Source organism: Gopherus flavomarginatus, chromosome 12 (assembly GCF_025201925.1).
Source record: "Gopherus flavomarginatus isolate rGopFla2 chromosome 12, rGopFla2.mat.asm, whole genome shotgun sequence".
NCBI classification, from domain to species: Eukaryota; Metazoa; Chordata; order Testudines; family Testudinidae; genus Gopherus; species Gopherus flavomarginatus.
This window is the reverse complement of record NC_066628.1, coordinates 33,567,012-33,592,300: the sequence shown is the minus strand read 5'-3', so window position 1 is coordinate 33,592,300 and position 25,289 is coordinate 33,567,012. Positions and strand designations below refer to the sequence as shown.

The 25,289-nt window shown below is 45.2% G+C and overlaps 1 protein-coding gene across 1 annotated transcript in view; it reads left to right on the top strand.

Moving 5' to 3' along the window:
* The first annotated feature begins 151 nt into the window (after positions 1 to 151).
* Positions 152 to 25,289, top strand: part of LOC127032260 (tubulin-specific chaperone D-like) — a 41,519-nt gene continuing 16,381 nt past the window's right edge. Inside the window, exons 1-7 of the mRNA XM_050919428.1 lie at positions 152 to 730; positions 2,876 to 2,938; positions 3,923 to 3,999; positions 13,324 to 13,405; positions 16,333 to 16,451; positions 23,115 to 23,206; positions 24,563 to 24,703. Coding sequence (XP_050775385.1) covers positions 718 to 730; positions 2,876 to 2,938; positions 3,923 to 3,999; positions 13,324 to 13,405; positions 16,333 to 16,451; positions 23,115 to 23,206; positions 24,563 to 24,703 — 587 coding nt within the window. The 5' untranslated portion in view covers positions 152 to 717. The remainder of the gene's footprint in view (positions 731 to 2,875; positions 2,939 to 3,922; positions 4,000 to 13,323; positions 13,406 to 16,332; positions 16,452 to 23,114; positions 23,207 to 24,562; positions 24,704 to 25,289) is intronic.

Here is a 25,289-nt window from a genome sequence, read left to right as displayed (position 1 = left end):
TCCATAACTTATGGGAAAACCTGTAGGCTTGGCAGGTCTGCATTGCCTGGACTACCAGTGTAATTGTGTTGAGTGGTATATTGTAGGAGAGCTCTTCCAAAAATCCCTCCTATGTAGAAGGCATGTATCTGTATTCTAAAGCTTTAAACTTTGTTCTTCTATTACAAGGAGGCTTTGAAGCTTTATGCTCTGTTATAAAAGAATAAACTAGAGAGTAAAGTTCTAATATCTTTTGGAAAGATTTTCAAACAGTTGCTTCTCAAGTGGAAAGACTCTAGGATGGTGACAGATTTTGTGACTGAAAAATCCTGTGGTAAATTCCACAGGGCCATAGTACTTCTAAAGTGAGGTTATCAGAAAAAAAAGTGTGAACTTGAGTGCCTTTTATTTTTCAAATAGGATTAGAGAAATTAGGTCTGTGTTCTTTGGAAAGAAAAGATGGAGTGTACAATAAGGTTTTGTATAGAGCATTTTGTAGTGAATTAAGGCAATAGATGGTACAGTGCTGTTTCAGAGTTGGTCAAACGTAAGATTGGAGGGATTACCAACTTAATCCTGGGAAGACTTGAGTGTTACTTGTTGAACTTCTGTGGATACTTTTCAACTGAAAACTTCTTGTGTTCTAGTAAGGAGCATACCTAATTGTATACAGTAATTGGTCATCTGAAAATAATATCTTTTTTGTTTCTATTTTCCAGGGGTTTAGGTGGTGAACTAATGAGACCAGCTGGTAGGTATCCCTCTGCATGTTAGCTGACTCGTGCTATTTTCATTGAATTAAAATATCAAATATATGTTAGTTAATTTACTCTAGTTACCTCAACTTTTGTATCTCTCAGCATTCCATTGTTTTCTTGCAATATTAACATTGTATATACAAGATCTCTCGTGTGCACATCCCACCCACCCACCCACCTACATTAAAAGAACATTAAAGTTGCAAAGTCAAGTATTCAAAAGTTAAGAAATGCCAGTATTCAGGTTGTCGATGCAATCTTAAATTTGGCCCCTGGTGTCATATGCATTATGACCATGTCTAATTACATGATCACATACTTTTTTTTTTTTTGCACAGGACCCCTACCTCATTCAGTGCACAGAATAGAATCACTCTGGAGATTAATCAGGATAGTGTAGTGAAGGAGACTTCATTGGTATTGGGGTGGCATCTGGCACCAGAGCTGGATCTGAGGCATTATCCTATGGCACTGCTTTTCAAAGAGCCCCCAAACCACCTGGAACTGATCTTATGCGCTGTGTCCAGATGCTTCCTCCAGACTTGAAGTCATTGCACCTGAAGATGTGGCTGTTGGGTGTTTAGTACCTTGGACCAGCACTGCTCCCTACAGGTCCAGGAAATCTTGATACAGGGCAGGAAAACTTATTCTTTTAAATGGAAGAGATTCTTGATATGGGAAGTCCACTTTGACTACTGATTGCACTTATAGCAGGCTGGCCTTTTGTTCAGCATGGATTAAGATCCATGTCACAGCAATTTCAGCTTGGCATGCACCTGTGCAATTGTGTTTGGTCTTCTCTCACCCAATGTTACCAAATTTTAAGCCACCAGTCTGAGAACCCACCCCTGCCTGGGACCTCAGAAGTACTCTAGAATTTCATGGAGCCCCAATTTGAACCTCTATCAGAATGCCCCTTGCATCACTTCACTCTGAAAGGTGATCATCCTTGTGGCTGTCACTTCAGCCAGAAGAGTGAGGGAGCTTCAGGCGCTTGGCTGAACCTTGCTATATGACATTGGAAGAAGGTGCTGCTGAGACCTCACCTGAAGCTCATTCCTAAAGTTGTCTGAGAATTTTACCTAAACCAGTTAATTAGCCTACCTGTTGTCTTCTTGAAGCCGTGTTTGGCAATGGGAGAAAAGAAATTACACACATTAGATTACAGTGAGAGGATGAATCCATTCAGATTTTTTTCCTATCTACTTTTAGCCCTAGTCAGGTGTTCTAGAGATCTAACCACTCATCACAAAAGCTATGGAAATGGATAACACATTAAGTCTTGCCATGATACTAGCAGGCTTCTGTCCCTCTCCCGCTGAACTTCAAGTGCTCCCTCCACCAGAGCATAAGCAACATCTTCTGCCTGCTTCAGGCATGTCTATCAGAAATCTATAAGGTGGCTATATAGAGTAATCCTCTTGGCCTTCATCAAACATTGCTCCTTGGTTTTAGTGGATAGGTTGGGTGCCAGTTTTGGGAGAGCAGTACTGATACAACTGATACTCCTCATTCATTCCCACTGTCCTATAGGGATACTGCTTGCCAGTCACCTACAATGAAATCCACACTGACACATATTAAAAGAAGAAAGAATGGTTACTTACCCTACAGTAACTGTGCTTCTCTGAGATATTGTAGTCAGCATAGATCCCATTACCTGTCCTCCAGTCCCCACATTTTGGAGTCTTCAACCAAGATGGACTTTGAGTTGTTAGGGAACTATGGGAGGTTCTTGGCCACTCCACCCTTTGTCCTTGCATGGGTGCATGAGGAGGCACAGGATGCATTTACGGCCCCAAAAGACACAGCTATTAAAAATAAAATCTGGTCTCACATGCCTAAGTACCTTACAGTGGGACTACCACATCTGGAAAGACCGAAGTTACTGTAGTGTAAGTTCTTTTTTGATGTTGGAACCACAGGCATCATTCCATTTCAATTTCCTTGTTGCATATTTATTTTTGAGCTATAATGTTAGAATATTTCTATTTGCAACATTTTTTGCTCTTCTGTTTTAAAAACACTCTTTTATAACCATATATATTACATCAGAACTGGTATGACTGCATTTTGTCAAAATTATTGCAAGTTAGTATTTTCAGAAATGATATAATTGCCTTTTTTTCCTCCCCCAGTCTGCACTTTAATTGAAAAGTTGTCACTTTCAAAAATGCCATTTAGAGAGGATCCCATAATCGGTATGTGATACTTTCAGTGGTCTTATGTTATGTCATTATTCTAATTATAATTCTCTAAGGTTACATAGTACTAGCCAGTGATGTTATCCTAGGAAACTAAGTTTTGATAACAAGATGTTAGTGAGTTAGGGTAGGTTAACAAATCTAAAAAAGGTACATAAATCTCTGGTTGAAAATATTGCATTTAGCAGTGTACTAAGAAAATTTTTGTTTGTGTCACCCCCAAACAAGCCTCTTTCTCTTAAAGTTGTCAAAAAGTTTCTGAAAATCATAAAATTTAGCAGTGGGAAAATAAGAGTCTCCTTTTCAGCATTTCTGCTGATTAAGGGTTGGTCAGTAACATTTATTATTTTTTCTTCAAATAGAGGGTTCCTGATGAAATGCCCAGTTTTTGTACTCCCCACCTACGAAGTCCTTCATCATGACTGTTTTTGACTGAGGGCTAGTGTACACTAGAAGCGTTACATCGGCACAGCTACATCAATGTAGCATGTCTGATGAAGACACTCTACGCCAGTGGGAGAGAGTTCTCTTGTCAGCGTAATAAATCTACCTCTGTGAGAGGTGGTGGCTATTTTAGTGAGAGAAGCTCTCCCATCGACATCGCACTGTTTAGATCAGCGCTTAGGTAGTGTAACGTATGCTGCTCGGGGTGGGTGGTCGCTGCTTATTCACACCCTTGAATGACGTAAGTTATCCCAAAGTAAATTGTAGTGTAGACCCGGCCTGAGAAGGGCAGGACTCTTAGCAGCATCTGTCCTGAATAAGTTGTTATAAATTGTTTCTTCCTATCCTTCCTCTCATTACAGGCTCAGAAGAACACTGAGCTTATGGCTTGTGTATTCAGTGAATTGAAACAAAATAACTACATTCATTGTAATTCACACCTTTAGTTATTTTAGAAAGAGCAGCAAAAATAAGTAGTCTTAGATATTGACATCTATGTCACTAAAATTATACTGAATATCTTTTCTACGGCTCCAGATGGCTGGCAATGGTTGATAAATGACAGTTTAAGAAGTCTGCCTCTTGTTTCAAGCACTGCAAGACAGCAAATAAAGGTACAGTAATTCTATCCTCTTTGGCTTTATTAAACAAATACTCTAAAGGCAAACATTCCTGATGATATATTTTCCTTGTTGCTCTCAGCAGTGTTGTAGCCTTTGTTATACTAGAAGTTCTCACTTCCTGATGTGAGATAGAAGAACTAATGGTTTTAAAAAAACAGAAATTAACAGTGGAGCTGAAAGGACTAGTAATTCCAAAAAGGACAAAACCATTTGGTCTTCTGTCTCCTGTTGTTGTGGAATGGTGTAACCTGAGTGTCTGGATTGCCTTGTGTGGAGTTTAACATAAATGCTTTCTCAACTTTAAAACCAAGCAGCATCGTCTTTACTTTTTGTAAAATTTCCCCCTTTTGTGGTGGTTTATTCTGTGGTTCTCCAGGCTCCTTTTCTCTTAATACTCTTTGTATTGTATTTGTTTGCATGCACACTTAAACAGACAACTCTTCTGTAGGCTCTTAAGTGGTCTGTGTGTTTTACCTTGTGAGAGGTTCGTTTTCTTTTCCTGAGGGATATGAGAGATTCTTCAAGATTCATCTCTTAAGTTGGCTAAAGGAATTCCTTTCTTGTAACAATCCAGACTCCAAAACTCCAAAAATAATCTTTTGAATACTTTCCACTTTTGAGAGTTGATATTGTAAAGGTATTCTTATTAGCACATTTGAAGAGAGCTCATGAGCTAACAATGGCAGTTACTGACAGTATTGCTTCAAGCTGATGTCTCCGACCTATCTGCCATTTGATGATTGCCTTTGAAGTTATCTTGCTTTGCTGTTTTTATTTTATTTAAGGGGCTTCACTTTGGCTTTCCTGCTGTATTATTTTCTATGTCTTAATTTTCATTACGGTAGTGGCAATTTAATGCAATGTTGTTATGCATGCAGTTATAAATAGTATGTGTTGAACTTTCTGCCCTGCTTTCCCAATGATTGAAGAAAGGATGACATTTCACTAGACTTGTCTTTCTCTCTTAATACCAGGAGACTCTGGTTTGAGATTGCTTTATCTGTGCTATGTATAGAATAAAGTTTGCTGACTGGGGAATTATGGAGGAGGGTCCTCAGGGAATTCCTATAAAATGTTCCTGGCGTGTGAAGCAGAATCATATCCAGCTTGCTGGAACATAGTTTTGTTGACTTCATAATGCTAACTTGAATAAAAAACAGTTTTTGTCAGTAAAGAAAGCACATATAACTCAAAACACACACGTTACATTGAGTAGAAGGTAGCATTCTTCTTCGAGTGATTGCTTATATGTATTCCACAATAGGTGTGCGTGCTCACCACGTGCACCAGTGCTGGAAGTTTTTCCCCTAGCAGTACCCATAGGGGAGCGCCCTAGCGAGCCCTGGAGTGGTGCCTCCATGGCGTGGTATAAGGGCGCTGTGCACTCCTCCCTCCCTCCCCTCAGTTCCTTCTTGCTGCCAGTGAAGGTGCTTTGGAACTGCTCTGCTCCAGCTTTGCTGTAGCTCATGCCCAAAACTGCTTGTTCGTTCAGTGTCTGGTACCTGTAGTTAATTAGTTGTTTAGTTTAGTTTTAGTTTAGTTTAGTTTAGCTAGAGCACCCGGGCCAGGGCACGCCGTGTGCCCTGGGCTTTAAGTTATGCGACACTTGTAGGCGATCTATGCAGTGTGTGGCTCCAAGTCAGCACCAGGCACCATGGTGTTGGTGCGCAGCAACCCTTCAGCACCGTTGGCACTGCTCCCCATCCACGGGGCATGCCAAGAAGGCTAGGAAGAGGCACTGGAGTAAACCCGGGACAGAGGCTAACGTCCATGTGGATCGCCCTCAGTACCCACCAGGCTGTCTAGTTGGGTTCCGTCTGATTGAGACTCTCAGCACCACTCCGCCTCAAGGAGCAAACACCGACGGGACCGAGGCAGACAATGCCAAAGGTCTTCATCTCGGAGGGGCTATCACAGTTGGTCATGGCACAAACGTTGATGTCATTCTGGTTCGTTGTCCTGCTCTAGGACCCTGCCATGGCAACACCTTTGCAGCCCTGGACGTCTGTCGCCAGCATCTTGCTGTCACGAGTCCGCCCTCTGGAGCTGATTGCGGAGCAACTGTTAGTGATAGTATCGGACCTCTGCATCGGGATTGCGGTCCCGTGGTCGGCACTGCTGCCAGTGCCACTGCTCCTCTAGGTCCAGGGACAGTGGCAGGTCGTATGTCAGCCCAGCCTCCCTTCGTAGTTGTCCATCTATGGGCCAGGCTGAAGAACTGGCTCCACTGGTGCCACAACAGGAGCAGTGGCACCGGGCCCCGTGCCCGGCCCAATGGTACCAGTGGGCGCCATGGCCCCTGACACAGACCCTGGTTGAGGCTCACTCGGTGGCCGGAGTCTCAGAAGGACCATTGGCCTCCCTCTCCAGACCTCTGAGGAAGGAGTCGGTGGCATGTACATCCTTGGCACTGGGCCCGACCAGGTGGTGGACCCTCTGGTGCCGGTGGACACACACACTACTGCGTCGGCCTGGATGAAGCGATTATGGCTCCTCCTCCCTATGTCGTGCAGAAGGATTTTAGGGCCCACCACCAACTCTTTGAAAGTGTGGCATCAAGCCTCCACATCCAAGCCGAGGAGATGGAGGAGCCCTCAGAGTCCCTGTTTAATGTACTGTCCTTCTTGGCACCGGGTAGGGTGGCTTTGCCTTTCCATGAAGGGGTGGCGACAATTTCAAATGCTCTGTGGTAAATGTCTCATTGGCCCCCATCTCTAAAAGAGAGGAATGCAAGTATTTTGTGCCTGCCAAGGGTCATGAATACTTATACACCCACCCTGCTCCTAACTCCCTGGTAGTCAAGTTGGTCAATCACAGGGAATGACAGGGCCAACTAGCTACTTCCCTGAAAAATAAAGATTCAAGGAGGCTGGACTCATTTGAAAGAAAAATGTATTTGTCCTTGAGCTTCCAGTTATGAGTGGCAAACCACCAGGCTTTCCTGGGCCAGTATGAGTTGTGGGGCTCCCTGCCCAAGTTCGAGGTTTTCCTCCAGAAGCACGACAGGAAGGAGTTCAAAGCGCTGGTGGAGGAGGGCACAGTGGCTGCCAGGGCAACCCATCAGGCAGCTTCGGATGCAGTGGACATGGCCGCGTGGTCCATGACCTCTGCAGTGTCCATGAGAAGGGCGTCACGGCTCCTGCTCTCTGGGCTGTCCATCGAGGTGCGGACCTGCAAGACATCCCGTTTGAGGACAAAGCTCTGTTCGTGGAACAAATGGATACAAAGCTGCATGGTCTAAAAGACTCCCTCATGACTCTCCAGACTCTGGGTCTGTATGTTCCAGCTCCAGCTAAACCAAAGTTCAAAGTTGCAGCAGACTCCTGCTCAGGCCACCCATTCAAAATACGAGACCGCTTATAAGAAATCATGGGACTATAAAGGCGCCCATAGAGGCAGTCTTGGCCTGTGCCCCAGCCTGGGTCCTCCAAGGGCAAGCAAGCAGGAAACAGGTGGTTTTGACAGGATGCCTCGGGGGTGGCCTGCCAGTTCTCATCAGGGATCCATCTTCAATAAAGTTTTTCCCTTTTCCAATTTGTTGTGTGCTTTCCTCCTGGAGTGGTTGTGGCTAACCTCGGACTGATGGGTCCTCAACACGATCTCCTGGGACTACACCCTCCAGTTTACTTCCTTCCCACCCCCATCCCTCCTGGGGTACCCCTCACACAAGGCTCTGCTCGAGTAGCAGGTGAGGTGGCTCCTGGGTCTAGGAGCAGTGGAAGCAGTACTGGGGGAGTTCAAAGGCAAGGAGTACTAATCCTGCTATTTCCTTATCTCGAAGGCCAAAGGGGGGCTCAGGCCCATCTTGAACCTGTGAGGCTTTAACCAGTACATGGTGAAGCTCAAGTTGCACATGGTCTCCCTGGCCTCCATCATCCCCTTCTTGGATCCCAGGGACTGGTATACTGCCCTCGATCTGCAGGATGTGTACTTCCACATTCATATATTCGAGGGGCACTGATGCTTCCTCCATTTCACAGTGGGGCAGGAACACTACCACTTTATGGTCCTCCCGTTTGGCCTGTCCACTGCCCCCCAGGGTATTCATGAAATGTATGTCGGTGGTGGCAGCCTATCTCAGGCGCTGGGCGGTCCAGATCTTCCCCTATCTGGAACACTGGTTGGTCAAGGGCAGCTCCCAGTCGCAGGTGCGGGATCACGTGGCACTCCTCCTGTCCACGTGCACTACTTTGGGCCTGTTGGTAAACAACACCAACACCATGTTACTCCCAGTACAACGCATACAGTTTATCGGGGCGGTTCTGGACACCTTGTCAGCCAGAGCCTCCCTCCCACCGGACAGGTTCGAGACCCTGAATGGGCTCATCGACGTGGTCACAAGGTTTCCGGTGACAATAGCCAGAGCGTGCCTCCAGCTCTTGGGTCTTGTATGTGGTCTGTCATGCCAGACTCAGGATGAGGCCCCTCCAACTCTGGTTGGCCTCGGAGTTCTCCCAGGCCAGGGACAGGATGGACAAAGTTCTCACGGTGCCCGAGCCAGTAATCACTTCCTTATGGTTGTGGTCCTCCATAAGAAACATGTCCCGTCACTGGAACTGGTGTTCGACACGTTGGACCCGGGATGGGGGGTCCACGTGGGGAATTATTCAGACCCAAGGCCTGTGGTTGGCTCAGGATCTGACCCTCCACAAAAACGCCACAGAACATGCGGGCGGATTGCTTGAGCAGGCACTTCTCCTCTCAGCATGAGTGGTCGTCCCATCCAGAGGTGGTGCACAGACTTTTGCAAATGTGCGGAACTCCGCAGGTGAACCTGTTTGTGACTCGGCAGAAGTGTCGCTGTCACCAGTTCTGCTCCAGGGGGCAGGCTGGGATGGGATGCTATCTCCGATACCTTTCTCCTGTCCTGGTCAAGCCAGTTTCTCTGTGCCTTTTCCCCCTGTTCCAGCTGATTGGGAAGGTCCTGGAAAAGATAAGGATGGACAAGGCCTGTATCCTTCTGATTGCCCCGGCATGGCCCTGGCAGCATTGATATGGGACCCTCATGGGCTTGGCAGTCGCCCCGCCATGGCCGTTGCCATCCTGCCCACACCTGTTCTCCCAGGGCCAGGGCCGTCTCTTCCACTCCAACCTAGCGGCACTCCACCTCACGGCATGGCTGCTCAATGGTTAGGTAGGAAGGAAAGGACATGCTTGGAAGGGGTTCAGTGCATCCTCTTAGAAAGCAGGTGCCACTCCAGGCACCGAGTCTACTTGGAAAAGTGGTCTCTGTTTTCCAGATAGGTGGACGAGCAGGGCATTTCCCCGGTGGCCATCCTGATCCAGCTTATTCTGGGCTACCTCCTTCACCTCAGAGCCCAGGGCCTGGCACCCTCATCAGTCAAGGTGAACCTGGTGGCCATATCGGCCATCCATCCACCGGTGCAGGGCCACATGGTATTCTCCCATGCTATGACTGGCCCATTCCTCAAGGGGTTGGATCATCTCTTCCCATATGTTAGGCCCCCAGTCCCGCAGTGGAACCTAAACCTAATGTTGGCCCATCTCACAGGGTCCCCGTTTGAGCTGCTAGCCAGGTGCTTCTGGTCACACCTCTTGTGGAAGGTGGCCTTCCTGGTTGCGATCATGTCAGCTAGGCAGGTTTCGGAACTCAGGGCCCTGACTTCCAAGCCCCTCTACATGGTGTTTCATAAAGATAAGATTCCTCACGAAGGTGATCTCTGCCTATCACATGGGTCAGGACATTTTTCTGTCGATCCTCTTCCCCAAGCCCCATGTGTCCAGTGAGGAGCACCGCCTCCACACGCTCAGTGTGAGATGGGCTCTGGTTTTTTACCTGGAGCAGACTAAGCCATTCAGAAAGTCATCACAACTGTTCATCGCCTCAGCTGAGTGCATGAAAGGTCGGCTGATCTCCACTCAGCGGCTCTCCAACTGGATCACCTCATGCAGCGGTACCTGTTATGACCTGGCAGGAATCCCTCTGCCACCAATTGTGAAGGCAGACTTGGGTGCAGGCTTCATTGGCTGCCTTTTTGGCCCATGTCCCATTCAGGACATTTGTAGGGCTGCCACGTGGTCTTCAGTTCCCATGTTCACCTCACATTATGTGATTGTCTCTCAGACCAGGGAGGATGCCGGGTTTGGCAGGGCTGTTCTCCGTCCTGAGAGTTTGTGAACTCCTTCCCATATCCAGCTGATATAGCTTGGAATCGCCTACTATGGAATACATATAAGCAATCACCCGAAGAAGAAAAGAGAGTTACCTTTCCTGTAACTGGTGTTCTTCAAGATGTGTTGCTCATGTCTGTTCCACATCCCACCCTCCTTCCCCTCTTCCAGAGTTGTCTCGCAAGAAGGAACTGATGATGGGGGGGAGCCGGCATGTCATAACCTAGTCCCAGATTTGGACCTTAGCGTCCAAAATATGGGGGGTTAGCATGAAAACCTCCAAGCTTAGTTACCAGCTTGGACCTGGTAAAGCTGCCACCACCCAAAAATTAGTGTTTTGGGGCACTCTGGTCCCCTCAAAAACCTTCGCTGGGGACCCCAAGACCCAATCCCTTGAGTCCTCACAACAAAGGGAAATAAACCTTTTCCCTTCCCCCCTCCAGGTGTTCCTGGAGAGATACACAGAAGCAAACTCCGTGAATCTAAACAGAGGGATTCCACCCTCTCTATTTCCAGTCCTGGAAACAGAAGTACTTCCCTCTTCACCCAGAGAGTATGCAAAGTCAGGCTAGTAAATCTAACACACACAGATTCCCCTGACTTCTTCCTCCCACCAATTCCCTGGTGAGCACAGACTCAATTCCCTGGAGTTCCCCACTAAAGAAAAAACTCCAACAGGTCTTAAAAAGAAAGCTTATGTAAAAAGAAAAGAAAAAATACATAAAAATGGTCTCTCTGTATTAAGGTGACAAATACAGGGTCAATTGCTTAAAAGAAATATGAATAAACAGCCTTATTCAAAAGAATACAATTCAAAGCACTCCAGCAACTATACCATGTAAATACAAAAGAAAAAAAACAATAACCCTATTGTTTTATGATCTTTGTACTCACAACTTGGAAACAGAAGATTAGAAAGCAGGAAACAGAAATCCTCCCATAGCCGAGAGAGAGAGAGATTCAAGACAAAGGACTCAGACACAAACCTCCCTCCACCCAGATTTGAAAAGTCTTGTTTCCTGATTGGTCCTCTGGTCAGGTGTTTCAGGTTACTTCTGGTCAGGTGTTTCAGGTTACTTCTTTCCAGGTGTAAGAGACATTAACCCTTAGCTATCTGTTTATGACAGGGCAGTACCCCTTATACTGTGCCATGGAGGTGCCACTCCAGGGGTCACTAGGGCGCTTCCCTGTGGGTACTTCTGGGGAAAAACTTCCAGCACTGGTGCACGTGGCGAGCACGCACACCTATTGTGGAATAGACATTAGCATCACATCTCGAAGAACACTAGTTACGGAAAAGGTAACTGTCTTTTTTTCACATGGCTACTTTTCTAACCATAGACAAGCTTAAAAAAATTCCCTTCTAAAGCCCCTTTTAATTACAAAAGTGCATGGGTACTGGTGGCCCAGGTTCTTAAATACATACAAACTCAGGAGAGGAGGAGAAGATAGGAAGGTATCCAAATCATTGGAGAAGAATCTAAAAGCAGAAATTTGGGAATTCTTGATTTACCCGTGGAAACTGTAGAGATGTAGCCAAGCAGTTGGACAGGTGATTTATTGCTGGAAATTGACACTGAGCTCATAGACAATTGATCGTAGTCTTAAGTCAAGAGAATTTGAACCAAAACCCTGATTTTAAAGCTAACCTTAATTAGATGTTGTCTATTGGGTGAATATCCTTCCCCTGATTTAAAAAAATAAAAAAGGATGTTTCCAGGACAGAGTTAATCATTGTTTCCTGGCATGCGAACATCTACTTTACTTATATAATGCAGTTTCATGCAAGTAAACAGTGAATAGCGATGGTTTTTTACATCCAGGTATTTTATGTGACTCTAAGATATGGCTACATATTGGTGAGAAGATAATTTTTCGTGTTTCCAGATACCTGCCTAATACAGAGTTTTAGAGTAATCAACGATATTAAAATAAATACGATTTTCTTTCAAATCTCTGGTTCAGCATGGAGATAAAATCTGATGAATATTTTTCAGGCTTTTATAGTGCTATAGCTATTTTTGGTCCAGGATACTTGAGAGAGCGGAGGTGAAATTATATATTTTTATTGGGCCAGCTTCTTTTGATGGAAGGTACACGCTTTCAGGATACACAGAGCTCTTCTTGACCTAAAGGCACAAACTTCAAGCTCGAAAGCTTGTACCTTCCACCAACAGAAGTTAGTCCAATGAAAAGATATTACCTGATCTGCTTCATCTCTCAAATATTTTTTTGGATAGAATTGCAAGATGACAGAGAAAACTCTTGTCTTACCAGTCCTTATTATTCACAGTTGAGAATACCTATGTTATTATGAAAGTATCATTATTATTAATAGGGAATGAAGAGTACATGCTGCTTTTTTTTATATGCTACTAATGTTATTACGTTGGTCATCACTATTTTATTGGCTGAAAAATGAAGCTCTACTGTGAATTTTATGAGAAAAGTTGCCATTTATTTCTCAAGCAATGTCTGTGCTAGAATTGTTTGCTGCACCTGTCACAGAGATCAGTCGTCTAAAGGTATGGAAATTGATGTGTACAGTACTGCTCCCCATCACCATTCTAAACTGAAACTATGTAACTATGTTGAGTGACTGTCAAACAAAAGCTGTGCTGCATATTTGGTTTCCATGATTTTCAATAGTTTATACTCCTTAGCATTTCTTAGATGTTATTTCTGAGTTCATTGTACATTTTTTGAGGAAAAACAGTTGTTACATATGAATTTGGAAATAATATAGAATAGAGAAAAATGATTCCTGTATCATACACTTCTAGGTACAGGAAGAAAACTCTAAAATGAACTGAGAATACGGTACACAGAAGTCAGTAATAATTTCTTAGATTTTAATCAGTATAATCTGTTAGGATAGAATTTATATAATCAATATAATTCATAAGGTCGTCTTAAGAAAACATGACAATTGTAAGGATACACTGGTTTAAAGATACTCCTACAGGATAATGTACAAGAGGTTTAATCAAAATAAAAAAGTTGATTTCAATAATTGTTATGGGGAATAGTATAAAGAATAATTATAAGTAGGATTAATATAAAGAATTCAGTTGTATTTTCTTATCCATTATCCTATCTCTGGACACAGTTATATTAGAGTAGACATTTAGAGAAATATTATATCAAATATAAGTTTTATTAAAGCTTACAATTTTATTTCAGGAAGCTGCAGTCTCTGCACTTGCTGCATTGTGTAATGAATATTACATCAATGAACAGAGAGAAGCCAATCCAGCTCTTCAGGGTAATGATTCATGTGTATTGTCTCTGTTTTCATTAACAAATGTCTTTTAATTATTCATGTTGGTTGTACAGGTAGAAGAGATTCATAGGAGGCAAAATAGGTTGTTTAAAAAGCACCACAGTGGATTAGCAAATTCTGAAGGCCCAGCCCAGTTCTGTACCATTTTCAAGTACACTTAATTGGATGTACATATTTATATAATTAATATACACCATCCCTGTGTTCCATATGGAAAAATGCCTTGGAGGGATGAAAGAAAAAGGTTGCATGTGTATAGGACAATGTTGTTTATGTCTTGGGTATTTACTTTTTGAATTGCTGCTCTCAGTATACATGCTCATCATTTGTGTGCACTCCTGAAAATACCCTTTCTTCTGTTTAATTCCATGTAATTTGAACATTTTACCTTTAATAACCAAACCAAGGTGGTTAGAAATACCAATAATTTACTGTTCAGGGAGAGATACATAGATACCCAAGAACTAGTTTACATTTCTCTCTCTCTCTCTCTCTCTCTCTTTTTTTGGTCATAATCTTTCTAAAAAGAAATGATGGAATGTGACTATTTGTGATTCAAGGGACTTTAGAAGGAGTCAGAGAAGAGCAATGAAAGTGATTTAAGGGCTCTGAAAAACTCCCACATGAAGAGAGATTGAAAAGAGTGGAAATCTTTATTTTAGAAAGGAGTTGAATACAGGGGAACATAAGTGTACAAAATAATAACTTGGAACAGAGAAGGCAGATAGTTTTTGTTCTCTCTGTTGTAGATCACAAGAATAAGGGAACATTCTGTGAAACTGAAAGATGGCAAATTCAAAACTAATAAAAAGAAACACTTTTTCACATAACATTTAATTAGACTTTTGGAACTCATTGCCCCAAGATGTTGAGGCCAAAAATGTAGCAAGATTCAAAGAAGGAATGGCGACTTGCAAGTTTAACAAGGTTAACCAGAGTTGGTATAGATAATGCTTAATTTGTTTAATATAAAACCTTACGCTTTTAGGGTTTAAACCAATCACTTATTATTAGGGGTTTGGGTGAGACATTCATTGTGGGGGACAAAGTATCCCATAGCTGCCTAATGTTTCTTGCACCATCCTCTGAAGCATCTGGTGCTGACCATCATCAAAGACAGATTGTTGGACTAGATAGATCACTGGTCTTATCCAGCATGGCAATTCTTACATTCTTGTATTTAAATAAGATAGTGAAATTGCATACATTTTGCACAGGAATTATGTGAATATTTCCCCATATTTCTTTGTCATTCCTATATAACATATGTAATAGCATAGTTCATTATTTGTTTCTATTCCAGTAGTTCCCAGAATGTGCTGTACTGCCCATCTGTACAGGAAGATGCAACCCTTTCCCCAAAGAGCATACAATCTAAGTGGACATACAAGCAGCATATAAAGAGTAGAGAGGAGAGATGCACTTAAGAAATGGACAGTTATTAAATATACTTTGGGGCTTTTGTTTTTGTTAAACAAATGCATGTCAAATATACTTTGTTGCCCCTCAAACAATTCATTATTAGTTGACTGGTTTTTTATGGGGTCTTTTGGGCAATGTTGAAGGAGAGGAATTGGTAGTCAAAGAGGGCCTCAGAAACTGATAGATTAAGGAAGGAGTAATGTTTACTGATGACAGTGTAGAGTGTTTTGATCATTTTGGAAAGTGGGAAGTTTGAATTTTGAAAGTCAAAAAAAGGAAAACTAATAGGCCAGACTGGATATAAACATTGTTGAAGTCTTGGTAGATGAGGGTAGGGGACTGTGTGAGGAAGAAGATAGAAAGGTGTCAAAGTCAGAAAGGAGAGTGTGGACATGGTAAAGTAAGAGGGCAGCAGATGACTTAGGCCTAGTCTACTCTGAAAATGAAAGGTGTAAATTTTTAAAAGTAAGAGTAATTAACCATTGGAACAACTTACCAAGGGCAATATACAAAAACCTGTCGGAGAACACTTCAACCTCCCTGGCCACACTATAAGATGGCCATCCTCAGCAAAAAAACTTCAGGACCAGACTTCAAAGAGAAACTGCTGAGCTTCAGTTCATCTGCAAATTTGACACTATCAGCTCAGGATTAAACAAAGACTGTGAATGGCTTGCCAATTACAGAACCAGTTTCTCCTCCCTTGGTTTTCACACCTCAACTGCTAGAACAGGGCCTCATCCTCCCTGATTGAACTACCTCATTATCTCTAGCTTGCCTGCATATATATATATACCTGCCCCTGGAAATTTCCACTACATGCATCTGACGAAGTGGGTATTCACCCACGAAAGCTCATGCTCCAAAAGGTCTGTTAGTCTATAAGGTGCCACAGGATTCTTTGCTGCTTTTACCAAGGGTTGTGGTGGTTTCCCCACCACTGGCAATTGGTAAATCAAGATTAGAAGTTTTTCTAAAATATATGTTCTAGGAATTATTTTAGGGAAGTCCTCTGTCCTGTGTTGTACAGGAAGTCAGATTGGATGATCACAGTGGTCCCTTCTGGTCTTGGAATCTGTGATACTGAAGCTGTGTTGAGTATAAGAGAATGTGTCCCTACGTGCCTGCACTGAGTGTCCTGTTTTATTATAAGTTCTGTTTAAGCCCTTGGTTTTGGATAAAAAAAAAGAAAATACGCAGCAACGTTAATATTATATAAACTTAACCTGTGTCACTCGTTGGAAAGAGCAGGGTTAAAAATCAGTCTAAACTGACTTTGTTACACGAATAGTATTCAGAGAACTATAACTAACAACTCTTAAAATTTTTGTTAAATCAATACTTTTTCTGACAGAATAGAATATCTTCCATTTTAGGGTTATTGTATTTAACAGAATCTTCATCCAGTCTCCCTGGTCTTCTACTAGTAGCCTAGCTAATGTAATGATGCAGTAGCTGGGTTCCACTTTGCAATTGTATTTTTCTAGGTGAACTGTTGCAGCAATATATTTCAGAACTTCAGAACACAGAGGAAATGATTCGTTGTGGGTTTTCGCTAGCCCTGGGGGCCCTTCCAAGATTTCTGTTAAAAGGCAAGCTCCAGCAGGTGAGAGAAGGTGTGGCCCTTACCCACCCCCCCAAAAAGGAGGGAGGAGGAGTCATCAAATAGTTTGAGTGAAGTCTGAATGCTTAATCAAATAAATGATAGAGGATCATTGCCATGGGTGAAGGAGTTAGTTTATAATACAGTAACCCAGTCAATTGTAATGACTTTGCCTTAATGTATATTCAGATAATTAAAATCGAGACCTTTCTCCACACCCTTAGTATAGAAGCTAAAGACTGACTGGGCATGGAGAATGAGCTATCTCTTTGCTAAAGCCCTTTGTTTTCATTTTTTTAACAATTGTCCCTGAAAAATTCCTGGCTTTAAAACAAAACAAAACAAACAAACAAACAAAAACTCCATTGTTCTTCAAGTGCTTGCTCATGTCCATTCCATGTTAGGTGTGTGTGCTTGCCACATGCACCAGTGCTGGAAGTTTTTCCCTCAGCAATATCTGTGGGGGACTGGCTCTGGTATAAGGAGTGCCGTCTCCACCCACCCTCAGTTCCTTCTTATCGCCAGTGATAGTGCTGGAATGTCTGCTGCTTTGTCGAGCATTGATTCCTTCTCTGTTCTTGCAAACTTTTAAATCCTGTAAAATAGTTATACATATTAGTTTTCTTAGTTACCCTTAGTAGTAGTTCTTTAATGCTTCGCTGGTCCCGAACAGCACCCCGCTGGGGGTCTGGGCATGCCCCGGTCCCCAGGCTTTAAGCCCTGTGATCACTGGAAACAGCCTATGCCCCTCAGCAATTCCCATACGCAGCTGCCTCAGGTGCTTAGGCAAAAGGCACATAAGTAACAGGTCCGTCAAATCTAGGATGAAGGAGTAGTGCGGTATCCATCTAAGAGTGCTGCTGATGGAATTGGTACGCACTCAGGCCCTGGAGCAGCAGTCTGACTCCACACGGAGCACTGTCGCCTCTGTGTGCAGTGCTCCCCCGGTGCCGATCATGAACCGGCACTGATCTCCATCCATGGCTCTGGGGAAGAAACTGAAAAAAACTGTGAGGGGATGCTCTCCTGCCTCCTTCAAGGGAAAGGAAAGGGCAAGGGGCAAGCTAAGACCTGTGTCTGGCATTCAATATGCCCCTCTGGAAGATGGGCCCCAGCTCAGTTCGAACGGTGCAGCCTATCCCATGCCTTCTCTTCGATTCTAGATAGCGATGCAGGTCCTAGCCAGCTTCAGGTGCCATCAATGCCCGAAGCCCTTCAATTAGGTCAAGAGGTCCTGACACTCCTGGTGCCACCCTCACCAGTTCCTGTGCTATCCCGATCTAAGGAAAAACCTGCCTTGGGACCTATACATTTGTCCCTGCCTCAACGGTACCGTTCCCCATTGAGAGGGATGTCCCGCCAGCATTTACCCGCCCACAGCTGTCACATCTCTGATGGAAGAGGCAAGCTCATCTGAACCCTCTTTGGTCCCCGGTGAACCCTCTTTGGTCCCTGCACCGGGGGCACTGATGGAGAGACTCGAGGCATACCTCGCCAGTAGATTGGCGCAGACCATCTGAGGCATGTGCAACTTGGTAAGAACTCGAGGACTGGCCCAAACCATTTTCAAGGGCCCAGTACCGATCCCAGTACTGATCAGGCACCAGAGACCACTGATTGTCGGGTATCTGATGCAGATCTGCTGAACGCTGTCGGTCTCCAAGAGCCCGACCAAGACAGTCTCGCTTGGACAGGTCACGGGACGCAGCAACTGGCACTGGTCAGTGAAGAGCCACCCCTCAGCCCTGTCCTGGTTGCTCTGCTGGTAGCTCTGGCTTGGAGTGAGGTTCCCTGACTGCGGGACAAGCCCTGGTACTAACGGTGCCAACTACATCAGCAGCACTGAAACCTGTCCCATGACCCCAAGCACAGTGGCCAATGCTATGGTACCATGGAACCCTTGGGGGTTCACCCAGCCTTCCTAGGCTACCCAGTTGGTGTTGGGAGCCTTGGAGAGGCCAGCGGCCTCGGTATCCCGTCCCCCTGTGCTGCTGGAAAATTCGGGACGTAAGATCCTGCAGGTCCAGGAGAACCCATGGGAGCAAGCTTCTGGGCCACCAATGGACGTGGAGGTTCCCGCAGCACTGGCATTGTCCCTGTTGCCGCCAGGCGAGGCTATCACAGGGCCCCCTCACCCAGTTCCTCAGGATGACGACAGGGTGCACCAGGAATTTTTGAAGAGGTTCGTTTTTAACCTGGGGCTTAAGGCAGAGGAATTGGAAGAGCCCTCGGACTCTGTGTTTGATGTTCTCTGCTCCTTGTCTCCTGCCAGAGTGGCTCTACCCCTTCATGAAGGGGTTTCTAAGATCACTAATGCCCTGTGGCAGACCCCCTCTTCCCTGGCTCCTATCTCTAAAAGGGCCTAATGCAAGTACTTTGTGTCAACCAAAGGGCGTGAGTACTTATACTCCCACCCAGCCCCCAGTTCCGCTATGGTCAAGGTGGTTAACCACAAGGAAAGGTAGGCACAACCCAGGGCCCCCCATAAAGATAAAGACTTGAGGCTGGATCTTTTCGGATGCAATGTTGATTTGTCTTCCAGCCTTCAGCTGAGAGTGGCCAACCACCAAATCCGCCTTGGCTGATACGACATCAGTATGTGGCAAGCCATTGCCAGGTTCAAAGGGTCACTCTCCAAGGCTTCCAAGAACGAGTTCTGAGCGATCATCAATGAGGGCATGACTGCTGCCAAGGTGGCTCTCCAGGCAGCGTCAGATGCGGCGGATGCTGCTGCCGGCACCATGTCTTCCACTATCTCCATGCGGTGAGCCTCTTGCCTGCTCCTCTCGGGGTTGTCCACCAAGGCTCAGCAGTCAATGCAGGACCTGCCCCTCAACGACCGGGCCCTATTTGTGGAGCAAACAGACAGAAAATAGCGTGGCCTCAAGGACTCCCACAGCACCCTAAAAACCCTGGGTCTCTACCTCCCAGTCCCTGCATGTAAGTGGTTCAAACCACAGCAGCTATAGGGCCAGGGGAGTCAGCCTTGGTAGGACCTGCCTCATAAACGAGCCAAAGGCTACAAGCGCTGCCCGAGCCACCCACCACCACCCTCTGTCCTATTGGGCTCGACCTGTAATAAGCAGGGGCCAAACGGTCATTTTGAGAGTGCGACTAAGGGCAACCTACCAGACTATTCCCTGGATCCATCCTCCCCTGTGTTCTCCAACCACCTTTCTCTCTTCCTCCCTGCCTGGATGGCTATAGTCTTGGATTGCTTGGTCCTCAGCACAGTGGAATGGGGTTATACCCTCCAGTTCCTTTCTACCCCCCCCTTGCCACCTGCCTTCCCCATCCCTCTTCAGGGACCCCTCTCACGAGAGTCTCCTCATGCAGAAGGTAAAGGCAGGACCGGTGCTAGGGTTTCTCGTGCCCTAGGCGCACGGCCATTTCGCCGCCCCCCGCGCTGATCCCGCGGCTCTGGTGGAGCTGCCGCAGTCATTCCTGCAGAGGGTCCGTTGGTCCGTGGTTCTGGTGGAGCTGCCGCAGGCATGTCTGCGGGCGGTCTACTGGAGCCGCGCGAGCAGCCAACTGTCCGCCCGCAGGCATAACTGCGGCAGCTCCACCGGAGCCGCGGATCAACAGACCCTCCGCAGGCATGCCTGCAGCAGGTCAACCAGAGCCGCCTGCTGCCCCCTCCTGGCAAAATGGCGCCCCCCGAATAATCCTGGTGCCCTAGGCGATTGCCTAGGCTGCCTAAATGGTAGCGCTGGCCCTGGGTAAAGGGGTTACTACAGCTGGGTGTGGTGGAAGAAGTTCCTCTCAAGTACAGGAACAAGGGGTTCTGTTCACGGTACTTTTTAATCCCGAAGGCTAAGGGCGGGGTACGGCCCATCCTGGACCATAGACCTCAACAATACCTAAAGAAGTTAAAGTTCTGCATGGTTTCCCTGGCTTCTATTATTCCTTCCCTGGATCCGGGAGACTGGTATGCAGCCTTTGACTTGAAGGACGCATACTTCCACGTAGCGATCTTTCAAGGATACAGACGCTTCCTCTGGTTTATGTTGGGACCCCACCACTACCAGTTTACGGTCCTCCCGTTCAGCCTGCAGACAGCACTGAGAGTGTTTACCAAGTGCATGTCGGTGGTGGCGGCTTACCTCAGGTGCTGGGGTATTCAGATCTACCCCGTACATCAACGACTGTCTCGTCAAGGACAACTCCAAGTCTCAAATCCAAAGGATGTTGCGGTGCTTCAGGCCACGTGCCGCTCTCTGGGCCTACTGGTAAATGATGAAATGTCAATGTTTGTGCCGGTGCAGAGGATAGAGTTCATTGGAGCAGTCCTCGACATGACCTACGCCAGGATGTTCCAGCCGCTGGAAAGGTTCCACCTGTTGCTGAACCTCATCATGGAAGTCTCTGTGTTTCCTCTGACTACAGCTAGGGTCTGTCTGCACCTCCAGAGTCATATGGCAGCGTGCACTTACATGATCCGCCATGCCAGACTCTATGGCCCCTGCAACAGTGGCTGGGGACGCTCTATTTCCAGTCCAGAGACCCCCATGGACAAGGTCGTTACCATTCCCCAGGTGATACTTACCTCACTGCAATGGTGGACCGACTGCAGGACAATTCTGGAGGGGGTTCTGTTCGACAGCCCCCCTCACTTGATCCAGTTGGTGTCGGACAACTCGGACCTTAGCTGGGGTGCGCATCTCAGTGACCTCTTGACACAGGTGATGTGGTCCCTGAAGGAGGCGAAGTTGCACGTAAACATCAAAGAGCTGTGAGCAGGCCGGCTGGCGTGCTGTGTCTTCCTGCCCCACCTGTCAGGCAAGGTGATATGAGTACTGACGGACAACACAGCCTTGATGTTCTACATCAACAGAGCACGCTCGTCGACTCTGTCAAAAGACACTTTGTCTATAGGACTTCTGCATCAGCAACAAAATCTACTTGGAAGCTTGTAACCATTCCGATGTCAAGAATACGCTGGCAAACCAGCTCAGCAGGGACTTCTCCTCTCACTAGCAGTAGTCACTCCATCCAGAGGTAGCCTGCGTGATCTTCCAAAGGTGGGGAACTCCCTGAGTGGACCTGTTTGCTGCCAGACAGAACAGGAAATGCCAAGGGTGGTCTCCACCTTCCATATGAACCAGGACATCTTCCTCCCGGTGTTCTGTCCCAAACTGTACAAGACCAGTGAGGAGAGGCATCTTCACGTCTTGGATGTCTGGAGGGCTTTGGCTTTCTACTGAGAATGTACCAAGCCTTTCCGAAAATCAACTCAGCCCTTCATTGCTACAGCCGATAGGATGAAAAATCACTCGGTGTCCTTGCAAAAGATTTCAAATTGGATTAACTCATGCATAAGGAGCTGTTACAACCTGGCGGGGGTTCCACCACTGCTGATGGTCAGAGCCCACTTGAGGGTGCAGCTGTCTTTGGCAGCCTTCCTGGCACACATCCCTATACAGGACATCTGTAGGGCCGCGACATGGTCCTCTGTTCACACGTTTTACCAAGCAGCACATCTTGAAGAGCACCAGTTACGGAAAAGGTAACTGTCTTTTCAGTTTTACTGATTTCTCTCTCCTCTCCTCCCCTTCACCCTTCTGATTTTTGGATGTGCTGGAACTCCCTGGACTCAGCGTCTTGCTCTGGAAGGAGAGATGGTGGCTTGTTCCCCACTTGCAGGGTCCCCTCTAAATGGCACAGTACACCTGTGCAGAGTAGGGTAGCTACTGGTTGATGACTGCCGTTTTGCAGTTGGGAGAGAGAGATGGGCAGGGAGCTGGGTCCTGGCAGCCAAGACTGTCTGACCGCTGCAGTGACAGGCCTTCAGGAAGTGGAAGGCTTCTTCCACTACTACATCATGGTGAGTACTGGGGATCCCTTACCCCCGCCCATAGATCCCAGTGAATGCTGGGCACACCCCAGCCTGTTGCATCCTTTCCCTCCCAATCTGCTGCACTCCATCAGTACTTTTCTCTGTGAATAGCCCCTGTGAGTAGCTTCACCTTCAGCTCAGCCTGGGGGACGTGTCACCTCCCAGAGAGATGTGTGACTTGGATCTGCAGGAGCAACGTTGGGTGTCAGTGGCAGGATTACTTCCTGTTCATTCGTCCCTTTCTCTGTCATGGCTCCCAACCTCCTGTTCTTCCTCTCCCCTCTGCCCATTTTCCCCTGCTCTCTCCTTGCGCCCACTCCTGCATCCCAACTCTGTCACAAACTAGATGATGACTTGAGGATAGGGGTTCTGTTCAAGTAATATTTTTTGTCACCAACAGTAAATGGTTTTTAAAAGATACTTTGTTTTGTAATGGGGATTAGATATAATGGTTTCACAAACCCTTATTTTTCTCTGCTTGTTGTTTTTTCCTCTCCCGTCCTACCATCCTACAATATTAACTCCAATATTTACCTAGAAAACTGAAGTTAATCTTTTGCACTGATTTTCATGCAAATTTTAATTTGTGTAATAAACACTGATAAATTTCTGGAAATTAAAAAAAAAATGGAAATGAAGCGCTTTACCCTTTGCCCAAAGAAGTTGTCTGACCATGTGGGAGGTAAAGTGTTTTGAGGGGGCAGCATGTAGAAGCTTGCACTGCCTATTGCTTGTGCAGCACTTGTTATATGGTTAACTTAATTCTCCAGTTTTTTTAAATCTAGTGTGCATCGTGAGCATGTCATAAGTATGTGTTTGTCTTTTTTCAGGTTTTAGAAGGTTTGAAAGAAGTTATCTGCATTTCCCACAAATATGTGAGCTTTGCAGAATCAAGAAGAGATGGCCTGAAAGCAATTGCAAAGTATGTTTTGTCAGCTTTATTTTATCTGACTTTAAATCACTGTATGTAAGATTTTCAGTTTTCATGTCATTTTCTATTCTAACCTGGCGATGTTGGGTTAAATTCACTCCTAGAGGGGTGGTTATACATTCTTGATGGGGTCATATGGATCCCCACTATTTGTCTCACTTAAATCCATCCTTGATGCCGCACGTCATCCTTTTCTTCAGACTGAGGAGCACTGCATGGAACTATTTTTGGAAGTTGTCAGCATTGTTTCTTAATCAGCCAAATGCATGTCTATTGTATGTTGGGAACTTCTCCCTTCTGATGAACTGCAAGTTAGTCAGCTCAGTGGTATGAAGCTGGGTTACTAGAAACCAGAATTAATTTGAGTTTCTTCATTTACTTTCAATAACATATGAAGCCTCAAATAATACAAATATCCTGCATTTTCTTTCTTTCAAGGGATATTTTCAAGGTTGATGAGTCCAAAATGTTACCAATTTTAAAAGTATCGTTCACATATATTATATGTTCTTAACCTTTTGGTGTGATTCAGATAACTCTATTACATCTTTCCTCGGCATAAATTAGGTATGCAATGCATATAAAAACCAAGTTAGCTATTAATATCAAATACATGGCCTTGGATTTCTTTGTGATCATGTGTACAGACATGACATTGGTCCTCTGCTCTACCTGTTTGATCCATTATAGTAAATAGTCAGGATGATGAGATGTAAAATAATCCGGCTTCTTTTTGCATTTATCCTACAAATAAAAAAACCATCTGTTAGGCCAGATTTACACCACAAACTTACATTGGTGTAACTATGTCACTCAGGGGTGTGAAAAATCCATACTCCTAAGAGTTGCAGTTATACCAACCTAACACCCAGTGTAGACAGCACTTTGTTGGTGGGAGAGCTTCTCCCATCAACATAGCTACAGCCTCTTGCAGAGGTGGATTAAGTATGCCAACTGTAGAAGCTTTCCCTTCGGTGTAGTAGCATCTTCACTAAAGCACTACATCAGCACAGTTGCACCACTGCAGCACCATATGTGTGGACAAGTCCTTAGTTTGTTTAGACCTACAAGCCTTGATGGCATGTCACTTTAAGTCCTCCAAATATATTGTTTATGTAACTATTTCAGTGTTGAATCAGAAACGATAAAATCAGAATGCAACAGCCACACACAGAGGATCATGCTGGATGCTGTCTTTGTCTTTCTGTGATGGGTATTTTTAGACATTTTCTGAATGTATATGGCAAGGAAGTTTGTATGCCCAAAATACTGAAGTGTAAACAAAACAAAATCTGGCATGATTTTGTCCTTTTTCTTTAGAATTTCTTCTGTATTTCTCTGTTACAGAGTTTGTCAGACAGTTGGTGTGAAGAGAAATGGACCACAGGATGAATTTGTCTGCAAAGATAATGTTATTCAGATCTATACGATGTTACTTAATGGTATGAGTGACTATACCACAGACAGCCGAGGAGATGTTGGAGCATGGTAAGGCATCATATATTTTGAGACAAATGAAATTTCTTTCTATTGGTACTTGTTACCACTGATGTGGTCTACTTTAAGTCTGTAATTAGGAGCCATTGAGTTTTCCAAAAGCTACGAAGGGAAAAGTTGGATAGCCAGACATATGGAGATTCACGTAAGGCTAGAAATAAATATTGTGTAGAAAATGAGGGCAGTAATTATTTCTCCTTTGCCTCAGAAAAAAACTAACCCCACATTGGGCCCTTCTCTGGCATATACCATCCTGTTTCCAGGTGATGAAATAAAGCATGAAGGTAAATTAGAGTCACTTGTGAGGGTGTTATCATCAGATGCAGGAACAATTAAAGTCATGACATCTATCCAGTGTTCACTTTCTGCTTATAGTTACTTTAAAATATCATATATGCTCTTAAGGTACATCTGATTAGCAGACAGCGATCGATCTATCAGGGATCAATTTATCGCCTGTAGCGTAGATGCGATAAATTGATCCTTGATTGCTCTCCCGTTGACTGCTGAACTTGCAGTGCAAGAGGCGGAAGCAGAGTCAACGGGGGGAGCCACGGCCGTCGGTCCCGTGCCGCGA